The 13,990-nt window shown below is 43.8% G+C and overlaps 1 protein-coding gene across 1 annotated transcript in view; it reads left to right on the forward strand.

Annotated features, from left to right (window-relative positions):
• Nucleotides 1–13,990, forward strand: part of SLC2A2 (solute carrier family 2 member 2) — a 291,893-nt gene that overhangs the window by 58,057 nt on the left and 219,846 nt on the right. The window contains exon 3 of the mRNA XM_069618757.1: nucleotides 7,269–7,459. Within this exon, the coding sequence (XP_069474858.1) occupies nucleotides 7,269–7,459 (191 nt within the window). The remainder of the gene's footprint in view (nucleotides 1–7,268; nucleotides 7,460–13,990) is intronic.

Below are 13,990 nucleotides of genomic sequence, written 5' to 3' on the forward strand. Positions count from 1 at the left end.
AGGCCAGACAGCCTCCCAATGCAACACCAACCACCTGCTATTCTACTGCGACACAGCCTTCCATTTTCTCTTCATGATTTCTTTGCTTACTTATTTCATGATACCAATGTCCAGTTTTTGTACAATGAAGGCTCAGCCTACATTCTATTCACTACTTGTAGCTAGCCTATACAATGACTCAATCTATCTTGCATTTCAGCGTATGTACATTCCTTATACATCTGATTTCTGCAGCACTTTCTAAAGTGTAATCTACTTTTTTTTACCCTTGTAAGGTTCACTTGAGTCTTTACTTCATCATTTCTCCTCTAGGATTCATACATTGTCTTCATTCAGTATTTCAGGACTTTGTGCACACTTCCTTATGATGTCATCAGTCCATGTTCTTAGCTCTTTCTCATATTCCTTCAGGGATCTTCTCCTGTAGGCTGTCATCAACTCCAGGGTATATTTGATATTGTCATCTCAATGGATACCATCTTCCGAATACTTGCTGCAGTATTGGTACAATTGCTGGTATTAGACAGGGCACGGTCTCATGTCTCCAAAACAGGGGAGGTAGGGGGGTAGGATCTCCTGTGGATGTGCATGTCTGCTCCTCTACAAAGTCTTCAGTAGCAAGCTAGTAACACGCTTTGTTGGGAAACGATTCAGGGACCTTGGGTAAAGCTCCCTGAAGGCACAAAGGCATTGGGCCTGGGCAAATGTAGATGGGCGAACTCCCAAACACACAAATCACCACTCCAGCAACACAAGAGCAGCAGAGCAACTCTAGGTAAATTCTACCAGTCTGAGTCTCGCAGTACCTTAGACGTGAAGAAGCGGATGCAGACGATGCCCCCCCGATGCAGCTGCAGCAGACCCGGTCACTGGATTCTTGGTCAGGCATACGAAAGAAGGGACACTGGAATGGATCTTGCAGCAGCAGTTAATTGAAAAGGCTCTGGACAAAGGATTCTTTATGGTTCTGTGGTGTTGGCGCCCTTTGTAAAGCACCAGTGAAAAATGGTTATCGCCTGGTAAATTTGTCTCGCTTTCTTCGTCTAGCACTCTGGTGAGGGGACTTCAGGGAGTCAAATCTTGCCTATGGAGATCCAAAAGGAGGTCACCAAAGTTTTGGAGGATTCGATCTTTGGAAGGTGATGAACTGCACAATGTCCTTAGGTCCCAGTGTATTGACGGTTTGCAGCCTGTGAAGGTCACAGCTCATAGTGGGATGGCTCGAAATGCAGGCTGTCTTAAGCCTGATAGGACCCAACAGTCTAAGGGAGAGAGTTATCCTCTTCAGAGGTCTCCTGCTGCTTGGAATAAGGTGTCGGACCGCAGTGATTACTCCAAAGGCATCTCCGGTTGTCTGGAAGGGGCTGTGGACGTCTCTCCTCTTCTTCCTCATTGATTCTTCAGTTCAGTGGTCAGCCTGTCTGTCTTCTGCCTCAGGATCCATGCCTCTTATACAGGTACCCGGCCAATCAGCACCCATGCACCATTCAAACTGTGGGTTGTGACTGTCCATTCAGGACAGCCAGCCTCGTAGTTGGAACTGGTTCCAGGCAAGTACAGCAGAAGACAAAGACAAAGAGGAGCAGGGATTCACTGCGACTTCACTGGAATTGGTACTGGTCAGCTGCAGGTGTCATCCTCAGGTTGTTATGGGCTGCTCCTCTTCGTAGAGGATTTGGCTCCAATAAGGATATGTCAAATGAATGTTCGACCCCTCCTTTTATCCAGGTTTGAGCTGGGAGCTCGCCAAGCCCACCAATGGTAAGGATCTGGACCATTCAAACTGTCAGTGGCTATCCAATCATGGATAGTCATTGGCCATAGCATCTGCAACAATCATTCAGGCACATGGATGTGTACTGGGACCTGATAGTCCCAACCCCACATTTGCGCTCACACACCAACCGCCCCTTTGCCGGCAGAAGCTTTCCCCGTTAAAGGGCATTCCATATATGGCATTTCATGACTTGAGAAGGCAGGACAAAAACCAAAGAACAACAGGGCCAAAGGACAAGTGCAAACATTGTGGCATGGCTATCTTAGTGTGCTAGCCACCTTCAGTACCCCTTTGCAGGAAATGAAAAATTGCACGGGTGCAATTTTACAAAAACAGTTACAAAATTATTGCTGGCACCTGCTCCTCCTAGGCACATTGTAAAGGTAACCAAAATACCATTACCAAAACATTATAAGGATACAAAGTATCCTAATCGCACTTCACTTTCTGCTGATGTGCAATTGGAACAATACAAGAAATTCATGAATTCATGAAGAGAGACATAGTGTTTCACTTCTGATAGCGTTATGAACTAATCAGTTCCACCATAACAATGAGCAAAAGGCCAAGTGAAGTTAAGCAGAAGCTTTTCCTTACTTCCAACAAGTGAGGTCAGAGTTCTAAACAAAGCACAAAGAAAGGGTGTCTCCTAGAAGTCTATGGAAGGAAAGCATCAAGAAGAACATCTTTCCTAACGGACAGTCATTCTAGCCAGCAAGGAAGGCTACACATAGTATGAGGAGAAGCCCAGGATGGGCCTCCAGCAACCTTAACAAGAAACTGGGGCAAGGACACAGGAACCAGTGTGCAGCCAGTATTGCCAAAACAGGTCCTCTAATGTAGTAACCCATCCTCATCACAATCCTCAAGCAATTTAGGTAAGACTCGCTGAGGAATGGACATGGTCTCCACTGGATAAACACATTCCCTCAGGGGCTCACCTTAGCCAGCACTCTAATCACACAGAAGGCAGGCACAAACATGTTTTGCTGTCTAGCCAAACAGGATGGCCTTAAAAACCACCAAACACTCAGGCCCACCCGCACTGGTTGCCTTGTGGGTGTGCCTACGGAAGGTAACCAGGCTAACCCAGTTTACGCCCCTCTTGTGGGTGCATATGTGAGCTGAGGGTGAGTCTATATCAGCATAACAGAGAATTTAGGCTTGTGCCATGGCCACACAGAAAAGACTGATGCCATGTTAGTTGCAGTTTTAATATCGCACAAGATGAATGTAAGGATACCTTTATTGGACTGATCGCTGTCTAGCTGGGCATCCTTTCTACTCATTTGGCATATGTGGCAGTGTATCCGGTGGGTTTGGGTATCCATTTTGAAGTGCACAAATATGTTTGACGCCATATTAGTCCGCCTTTAAAATCACACAAGATGCACGTGTTTATACCTTTTTAACTGTTAGACCAATAAAAAGTGTCAAAACCTGCATCTTGTGTTGGTCTACACACAGAGGAAGATATATCTCAACACTAAATGATCACGGGTGGGACAAGAAAAAGGCATTCGTACACCATATGCCTTTTCACTGGTGCATTGGACTATTAATCTTGTAAACATTAGTGGGTCCCAGGGAAGCCAACACACTTGTAGGGTGATAGAATCACCATGGGACCTTATTAGAGGCTTAAAAAGCACCTCTGGCCTGGTAGCAATATGGGTGACTAGGGAAGCACACCGGAAAAAGGGGTTATCAAAGTGAAAAACCCCAAGAAGCCAGTTAAAAGAAAGCAGACAGTTGAAGCGACACACAAAGTGGGTCCAGAGAACCCACAAAATTGATTTTTTTTGTATTATTTAAAGTGTCCTTGCTCTAAATACTTTTTTTCATTTTCTCCAATAGTTATCAATAATCAAACTAAAAAAGTCTACAACAGCAACCAACAATGAAATCTTAAGACCCACGCTAGAGTCTGTCAATTCCTTTGTCTAAAATCTAGTTTTTTTTTAACAGTGGCATCAGTCATTTTATTTATTTTTACTACATTCTATTGAGTTTTGAAAGAATATCGATACAGGTTAAAAATGAAGATATGTGATAGTTATATGGGGACATATAGAAGTAGTCTAACTTTGAACGCTGTGACAACTCTGAGGATGTCGTCCTTTCCCCCCTAAGGGAAGACCATTCTCATGGGGCCAGGGCGGTTTGTCCACAGTACAATAGTCCCCCTGGGGGTGGTGCACTGAGGGTGGATCACAAGGGAGGGAATCCATCTATGGGGTTAGGGACGACCATTATCAGAGAATATGATCCCCCTCCCCTGTACACTCAACCCTAAATCCTCCTTGCCCCCTCCAGATAGGGTTAATGTATTGCGTTGCCAAATCAGACAAAGCAACAAACATCGGAAGGCTGACAAAAAAAAGACACAAAGCGTTTCCCACATAGGGTCTCATTAAAAGTGTGGCAATCTGGAAAGAAGGGTGCCAGTAAACTCACCGGCACCCTTGTTTTCCACCAAACTATGAGTCTGCCTGCTGGGCTGCTGTGTCCGACAGGTCTGACACTGGCGGGCGCAGTGGCTCCAGTACACAGATCCGTCACGGAAGCACCGGCACCAGTAGCAACTGTGCCGGTGCTTCCGTCTCCCCACTTTCATGGAGTCGTATGGACTCCATGGGAATGGGGACTTGCAAAATCTGGTGCCTGGGAATGGGGACTTACAAAATCCGGCGCCTGACTTCCCGCGCCGCCGGGACTTGTAATGTCCCGGTGGCACCAGGAAGTCAGGTGCTGGATTCAGTGTTACAGGGTTACTGCCAATCTCATAATGAGGCCCAAAATCTAGAAACTGGTACTGGGAAGAAGATGATCATTGGAAGGTCAAGGATTAACTTTGAGAAGCAGAGTGAGCGGTCTAGCTCTTACCACAGTTGATTGGCTCAATAAAATACACTACCCTACACAGGAATTCCAAATCAGTTCAGCTGGTGAGCCGATGAGAGAGAGCGTTCCTCGCAGGTGGAACAGCGGGAGCCATGCAGGAAAGCAGCTGCAATGAGCAGCAGGGGGAGACGTAAGGAGAGGAAAGGAAGTGTTGTGAGACTGCAGAGCCTCTGCAGACCCCGTTGGGACACGCAGAGGGACGCCGGTGCCTCGCAGAGGGACGCAGGTACCCAAGAACCAAGGAAACCTGTCATAAGGAAGAGAACAGGCATGCAGGCTGCCTAGGAGTAGGAGGAGGTCTGGGGAACTGGTATAAAGCAAGAATAAGAGGGGCTGGGACCCCGAGTGACTTCTACACTTGGCAGGAGAGTAGACCAAGCCTGTACAAAAAAGATGTGCATATCTGGGTCCCACACTCAAATTGAAAGTACGAAGCAGAGGGTCTGGGAGCCTGATTGACTTATATGTTGCATACTTGGCAGGAGAGTGAATCAGGTGGAGGCAACGCAGCTGTGCAAGTCTGGGATCCGCGCCCAAACCAAAGGTCATGAATAGGAGGGTCTGGGACCCTGAATATAAATAAAGAAATATAAGAAAAGCCAGAAGAGCCAGAAGAGTGTTGATTGAAAAAACAGAGAACACTTTTTTACTTCGGGAACAGATCATCCTTGCACACTCACCTAAGATTATTAGTGATAAGGGCTGGGGTAGGTTTGAAACACGACAGTGACTGACTATTTAGTTTTGGACTTCCTGACAGTTTCACTAGTTTGTTTTGATGTAAGGAAACCCCTCCTACGTTTAGGGATAGAGAGGCATTTTTCCACCCCTTTATTAATAGATAAAGGTTTGTACCCCAAAACATGCCGCCATTGTGTCTGAGCCTTGCTTCCGCACCCTTACAGCTTAGTCTGGATTTTGCACAACATAATAACTCCCTATTGCAAAAAGACATATAGTGGGGTTTTCCTCAGCACAAGGTTCTCACATCATCCTACCTAATACTGATATGCAAGGTTGCCCCAAGGCGGAGAGTGTGATTTGCGGTCCAGGACACAGGCACGCCAACATTCCAGAGGAATAAAAAAATGAAATATCAGTTAATATAAAGAAGAAAAAAATGGATATTTTTTTCAATTTATTTGTCTTTGCAAATAAGCTAAAAATGCATTACTAGTTTCGATTTCTTGTCAAATATGGATGAATGAAGTCTGTTTAGTTGGACTGTGACTGTGAATGAAAGGGCAATCATTTAGCGTAATATTAATGTCTGAACTTTGTTAGGTGTAGAACTAATGAACATTAGCCCATGTTTGTAAAAAAACAATACATTCAAGTGTCTGGTTTAAAACAAAGTGAGTTGAGATTGTTATCTTCATTGTGAAATTGATAGTCTTGAATGTTGAATGTTAAACTTGCAAACACATTTTCTTTGATATGCCTCGGGTGACGTCAGTTAGCTCTGACTGGAGAATTCCCATGTTCCCAGCTCCTCAGCCACCGGTTTGCAATAGTCTAAAACAAAGTGATGCAGGGGCCAAAAATAATGCATGGTTCCTCTTGGCTGTTGCGTGTTTGCCTGTTCCCTGGAAGGCCTAAAATCTGCAGCAGCAGTCATCACATAATGCAAAGTGATATATAGAAGCATATGCATGAAGAAAAAGCTTCACATGCAGTATATTGATCAGTCAGACAGACAGAAACTACATTGCCAAGAATTCGATGGGTACAGGATAGAGCCCAGCTGTATCTGACAAGGCAAATGGATAGGCTCTGGCAAGACTGATATTGATGGAGATCTTTGTCAAACCTCTAGAGAAAGAGCAGTTTGTCTTGACAAAAGAAACTCCCAGAAGTATAAACAGAATAACTGGGGTTCAATTTTCAATTCCCACAGACCATTAAAGAAGGTGTTAATACAGTCGTAAAGACATTTCCTGGGATATTATTTTTGTTTTGAGGTGAGTGGGGGCACTGAATGTACAATATGTGTCTGTCATGCCTCCCTGCTGCCGCACAGAGTGATGCATGCTTTAACACCACGTCTCTTTTCATACTGCATTAACCTTTGGAGTTGCTTGCCATTTTCACCTGCGAATAGCAGGCTGGTTTAATTGTAATCCATTGTAAATGCCACCCACTAGCGTTAATTGCTGGAGGCATTTACACTCCTCCACACAGTCAGTGGAAAAGCAAAGTGTTTAGTCAATTTCGCCTGTGTGCTTCAGTTTGGTTTCCTCCATGCGATGGCAAGGTTTCAAATTACACGTGCATGTACCTTTTGCAAAGAAGTGCAAATGGACGTGGCCCCCTCTGTGCAATTTGGTTCTTAAAGGAAAAGGACCCGTGCACGGAGGAAAAGACTAGTGGCCAGAGTGCTGGCGGACCACTCCGCTCCCAGCAGCCACTTCATAAGTGCTCAAGTTTTACATCAGTCCTTATCTGCCAATGCCCATCTGTAATCTCCTCCAGCTAGGACATAACACGCAGGGATCTGTAGGCCTTCAACTGGTGCATTAGTCATTTAAATAAAACGCTGAATCTGTGTTTGTGTATTGATTGTTGAGTCGTGCCTTTCTTCTTGCAGATAATAGAGAGACACTATGACCGCGAGCTGAGGGGTGAACCGCTTGAAAGGAGTGCAAACTTCAACGAAACTGACGAGCTGCCACTCCTGCCCTCGGTCACTACATACTGGTCCTTGTCCGTGTCCATCTTTTCTGTTGGTGGAATGGTTTCCTCATTCTTTGTCGGATGGATTGCGGACAAATTAGGAAGGTATTAATGAGCTTCACTTTGTTGATGATAGTTGACCTCTACTGATGATGTCGTGCCAGTGACTTTTACATCTGAAAGACGAACATTTTCCTGCTGCCTATGTACTGTCTTATTAAGAAGGTCACATGATTCACAGCCTGAGATTAACATCTGAAATATGTGTAAATTGCTCATTTGGAGACGAATAGAGATAATCAGCAGATTTACCCATGCAATTATATTCTAATTACCCACTTTGTAGTAATAAGGTGGGTTGTGAACTGGTTAATCTTTACTCTGGTTGACAGCAACTAAGTATCAGAGCAGGTGTGTCTGGGATCATTTCCTTTCATATCCTAAGCAAAATGGCATCTTGGTATTCCACACTTCCCCTTGCAACAATTCTACTTGTGTTGCTTTTATGCTTATCTGGTGATCCCCCCTGATTGTGTCGCACTCGAAGGTGTCTTGTCTTGTTGTGACATAAAGCCGTCCCAGGCCAAGTGCAATCATATATGTGAAGAAAGGAACCACGAGTTTTCTGAAATGAAAAAGCGATCAAGTTGCTGCACTGAACTATCAGGCTGTAATAGTGAACCCCAGAAAGATAATTAGAGGGTCACATGTATTGAATATTTGCCTGCTTGATGAAAGGTCTTAGATAACATGTCATTTAGGAATATCTTTAAAAGTTAGACATTTCCCGGATAAATTCTGCTGTAGTTCACTGTGGCCTCTTCACAAGTATGGTAAATAGGAAACAGAAAAAGTGCTGCATTGAAATGCTTTATACAGTTCTTAACCACTAAGAAGCCCTATGGACAGCACTGCACACTATTGTTTTGATAGAAAATGGCAAACAACGCACACATACATCTTGACGCTCAATCTCGAGGGAAGCAATAAGTCCAAATGCTTGGCTATGTTATACCTGCCCAGTCTCACTGCTCTATTGGGGCTCATCTGTGAAATGCCTCAAGCACAGCGAGTCAAGGACCCACATCTTGTTGGCCCTCTTCACACTCAAGCAGACCAAAAAGCTCTCATTTTTCGGGGCAGTAGACAGAAGTCAAGGAAAGCCATGAACTTAGAGCTGAAGAATGGGCCATTTGAAAGCATAGAGGAGTATGATTACCTGGCTCCTAGGGTCACATCAAATTGCAAATGGGAAAGCCAAATTATCAAAGATGGAGTCACCTTAAGCAGTTATATAGTGGGGCTCTGGCACACTTTACCGATGAGCATGGGAATGGAGTGGCTAGGGTCTCACTTGAGGCCTACTGGGCGCAGGCCAGACAGGCTGCAGCATTCGGTGCAGAGTTGTGGGGCTGTAAGACTTGCCAAAGTCTGTCGATTGCCGAAAATACATTTCTAAAAAATATCCTGGGCTTGCCCTTCAGTGCCCCTAATCTACCCGTATACATGGACACTGACATGACACGAGTGGAGTCATACTGTAAGGCAAGGCCTCTTTACTACTGAGTGAGAATATGGACTTTACCCTTACTTGGCTTACTATTTATTTATTTATTTATTTATATATGCTTTAATGTGTTTTAGCCAAATAAAGTCTGCACACAAAACAGAAAATAATCCTAAAAAACAGAATTACTACATCATCAGCAGCGATAAGGCCTCCTTTAAGGAAGCACTTAAAACCAAACAGGAGAGGGATGTTTTAACTGCCATTAGTCAATCTGCCACTCTATCACGCTTCTGTGCTATGAAGTCTTCTTTTGATTATTAACCATACCTGGATTATGAAAAGCCGAAATTTGCCAGAGGCCTATACCAGAAACTACGGTGTGGTAAACTCCCATTGGCTGGTCTTACTAACACGTGAAACCAGAGTGCTCCAGCTGCTTGCCTGGCACGAGGGCACTCGCTGGAGTCTGTTGTGCATTTTCTTTTAATTTGTCCTGTGTATCTGCACGTAAGCAAAAGATTCTTGAGCTCCCTCTTGAACATATTGCAGGTTAGGACCTCGCGAGAAGCCATGTTGTTCCCCCACAGATGGGTTTGTTGTCTTCTGCACCACCAAATACTTAACACAGGCATGGTCCAGGAGGCAGTGCAAACTGACCTTGGATAAGTCTAATGGATAACCTGGGATTTCCTTTTGAGGGTGATATGGGTGTAACTATTGTATGTGTTACTGTTGTAGACTCTGGCAACACCTTTACCATGTATCCCTTGTATAAGAGTGGCAACAACATTTGTCTTCTCCTGTGGCCACGTGAGACCAGCCAGAAGCACCACTGCACTTTAGCTTGCACTCTTTTTTATATACACTGATATTTGGTATGATCCAGTATGCATTGTATCCCATTTGTAAATGGCTTTCACCAACAATGTCGGTTTTATGATGATGGACGTTTAAATTGGGATGTTGTGGATCGATGTGGTCCGTTTTTATATATTTGCATGGAATGGACTGTATATTTAATCTTGTTTTACTGTATTGATGATGTCATGTTGACGTGGTTAGTTTTTGATATATTATATCGTAATAAAGCTGAATGAAATTAAGAAAGTAATAGATGAACATGCTTGAGGTAGGACTTCATAACCACTGGTGATTGCCATTGGCACCATTCAATTCCCTCACCTTTTATATTTTCTCTGTAGAAGGGGCCCGGCCATTTAAAAATATGGCTCGACATCCAAACCCAAGGGTAAACAATACATGCAAGGAGATTCTAGGACTCTGTGGAATAGAGATTTGGGTGGGGGGAGGGGTTATTAATTAATTAATTAATAATTACAGGAAAGAAGTCTAAGGGAATAAGACTAGAAGGGCTTTTTTGTGTTGGCCTTTTTTCACAGAAATGAAAGACATGCATAACTCTGAGACCATGACTGGCTGGGTGATATCGGGTGTATCAGCCTCATTGGGGACACTTAGCAATTTATAAGACTTTATGACAAGCAAGTGTAATTTGGGTAGCTGTTAGTACCCCTAGTGTGCTTGTCTCAGGCCAAAGGAATGTTGGCAGGAGCAGATGGACAGCTACATCTGGGTACAAGTATATGGAAAGCTCAGAAGGCATTATGTCAAGTTATGTAAGCAGGGGATTTAGTGATGGTTTTGTTAGGTAAGATTTTCATAGTAATGATAAATCTTCCTGACCTGTGTCAACTCCAGAAATTTTTTATTTTACTGGTGGATTATTTTTCCTTATACCTCTTTGAGCTGCAACCTTTTCCCACACTCACAGAATCTTTTACTCTTTTTATGGGTGTCAATTTTAAGACTCTATAAGTGCCTGTTGTTGCCGGGTTGCATTCGGGGCTACTCTTTTAACTTTCTCTGGCTAATCTTGTGAGGACTACAGTTCCCAAGGGTATAAAGGATCTTTGGATCCCTTTTACATTTTAGTAAGTGAGACCAGCACCCCACACGTTATGTGGAGTGCTGGGGAGATACTGTGTATCCTCATTCTTATTTTAAATGTAACATTTATGTTACAAGGACAAACTTACCTTTAATGGGTGGTGGCTGTGATACCTTTTATTAATTTGGTGCACATTTAAGGCAGGCTATTTGCACAGCCCAAGTAAAGGCACCCATGGGTGCAAAGTTTACCAAAATGGCCCTTGATATGATTTGATATGATATGGCATTTGTAACGCCTATACACAAGTGTTTCAAGGCGTGACGAGGCAAGGGAGGGGGGGCAGAGGGAAGATAGAGACAGCAATCTTACTTGACCAGGTGATAATGAGATCGCGCAGGGGAATGGGAATAGTGCGGGGGAAGGGGAAAAGTGCGGGGGAAGGGGTTGTGACTTGTTTTTTCGACATTTCTGTGTTCCTTTTCCTTTCATGTTCCTTCCCCTGACATTCAGGGTGGGAAATTCCTTTGTGGGATTTTTGTCTTCAGCGAGAGTCATGTGGACTCCCTGCCCAGGCTCCAGAGTGTCTGTGAAGACAGGAAGTGAGGGAAGAGTCTAAATCTCTGCAGCACTTTGTCTTCCAGCCTGACTGCGAGATTCTGGTTGAAACTGGAAGGCTGGCTGTCCTGAAATGATTGTCAACCCCCCAAGTTTGAATGTTGCAAGGCTGTTTGATTGGCTGGGGTTCTGCATAAAAGTCCGAACCTGGAAGCTGAAGAGGTAGTCGACCACTGGAACCAAAACTGAAGAAGATCATGTAAGAAAAGTGGCTGAGATGATTTCCAGATACCAGAGAGCCTGCTGTGTAACCAGAGCCTGCTGAAGCCCTTCATTCCAATCGACCTGGGTACTCTGAAAATGATGACCCCCAACCCAGAGCTTGGTGAGATCCACTAGACTCAAGAAGACCTGCATTTTTACCCATTCCACGCCATGATGTAACCTTGCGGGGCTGCTATACTCCAATACCTTGGGACATCGAGCCATTGTGCGATGCATGATCTTCCAAATAACAAATCTCGCTGAAACTTCGTGGGCGTCCTGCTGAATCTCCAGAGGCACAATTTCATTCCAAAAAGTCCCCTCAGCAGAGTGCTGGATGTTGCAAATGATGAGAATCCGACCAGCGATAGTCTGTCTTCTTCTGTGCACCTAAAAAGGCGCCAAATCCACAGAGCCACATACAGTCACAAGGAAAACGTTGCCTAGAGCCTTCCCCATTGATTCCTGCTGAAAAGTCCTTTCCAAGTTCCTGCTTTTAGTCTCCACAGCAACAAATCCACTGACCAGGTTGTTGGCTGCAGATCTTGAAGTCCGCCTGCTGCAAAATCTTCTTCTGTGGCTAGGTACTGTGCTGGCTTGGGTATTTACTTACCTTAAGTCTCTTGTAATTCCTGTGTAGTTTTGGGGTGTTTTTTGTGATTGGGAGGCCTCTCGTCCAGTTCAACCAGGCCCACTGCTGGAATCCTTCTACGGTGTCTTCTGTAAAGCCCCTGGACCCTCGACTAACTCTAAAGTAATACTCACCTGTTTGAACAGTCTTCCTTAGGAACTCTGACTTTTGCTACTTAAGAACCTATCCTGACACTGCCTGTTATACACTAGACCTTAGTAACCCCCCTTCTGACACTGAGAACACTCATGCTCCAAGAATAAGGGAAAGACTTTTAAAGGATTGGGACTTTTGCCTAGAAAAGAGAATACATGTTTAAAAGTTACTTACTTGTAAAAGAGTTGGTTTGTAACTAACTATGAGAGTGAACAGTTACAAAAGTTATTACTTACCTTAGACATGTTCTGCCATTCTGAAAAGTAGAAATAAGGTTATTTTACCTGTGAATTGGTTGTGCCTCTTCACCAAAAGTAATGCTGTTGGCTTCACTCAACTATTTCCTTCAGAAAATGAGTGTGCAAGTTTCATAGCTGGGTCTTGCTTCCCCTTACTTGCTATATAGCCTTTCTAAACTAAGTCTTCCTTGGGTTTTACCTACCTGGAATAACATTGAGTCATTCAGTGTAACATCGGGTTTTGCTTTCCCTTGTCTGTTTTGTACAGATGCTAAAATGGTCTTAGGTTTATACCTACCTTTAAGTTGCTGATAGCTCCTTTAAAAAGTATACAGGTGTTACTTACCTTGGTCTCTCTTGGGCCATCCTAAACTAAGTTAGAAAGTTATTGCTTACCTTAGTCTGTGTCTCACTGACCTGAAAAGCAACTGTAATTGTATATTACATCAAAAGGTCTTACTCACCTAGTATAAGTGTGTGTTATGCTGAATGTGGTTATAGGTTTCTGTCTTAGGTTTTAACTACCTAGAATAACTTTGAGACATTCATAAAGCGTACCACTGGGTTTTGCTTTCCCTGGTCTGTTTTAGACAGACACAAAAAGGTTTATACCACCTTTAAGTTGCTTATAGCTCCTGTAAAAACTGTATAGGTTTTACTTACATTGAGTATAACTGTGTTATCCTAAAATAAGTTAGCGTTATTGCTTCCCTTAGTCTGTGAACTGAAAAGCAGCTGTAATTGAATATTACACCCCAAGGTCCAACTCTCCTAGAATAACTGTGCTATCCTGAATCAGAGTTATAGGTTTATACTCTTCCTAGAATCTGTGTTTCACTAGATTAGAAAAGTATATTGTGCAGTTGACATTACTATGTGATTTCCTGCTGAGCTTCACGGTACAACTGATAGGGTCTACTACCCTGGTATTACTGAAAGTAATCTAAATGTAACTATTGGTTTTGACTTCCCTAGAACTCCTGTTAAGTGTTGCAAATAAGGTAATATGCTTTGGTCTGTGCACCTTCAAGCATAGTGATGAGTTTTTATAATTGTGGTTACATATAATGTGATAGTACTTATTTCCCCCAAGATTTATCTAGGCCTACTTGTATTTAACTGAACCATGTATTATTACAATACATAGGGGGTCATTACGACCTGGGCGCAAAGGGATACCGGGCACCGGTAATGACACCGGTGCCGGTAATCCCTTTGCGCCCTATTCCAAGGTCCCTTTGCGGGTCCCTCCCTTAACGCCCGGTTTTACCAGGCGTTAAGGACGGGACCCGCAAAGGGATATCGGGGTCAATAACGGTACTGCAATTTACGGTACCGTTATTGACGCCTTCCCCCTTCCCATTGAGCC

This window comes from Ambystoma mexicanum, chromosome 10 (assembly GCF_040938575.1).
Source record: "Ambystoma mexicanum isolate Mex_15411 chromosome 10, UKY_AmexF1_1, whole genome shotgun sequence".
Lineage (NCBI taxonomy): Eukaryota > Metazoa > Chordata > Amphibia > Caudata > Ambystomatidae > Ambystoma > Ambystoma mexicanum.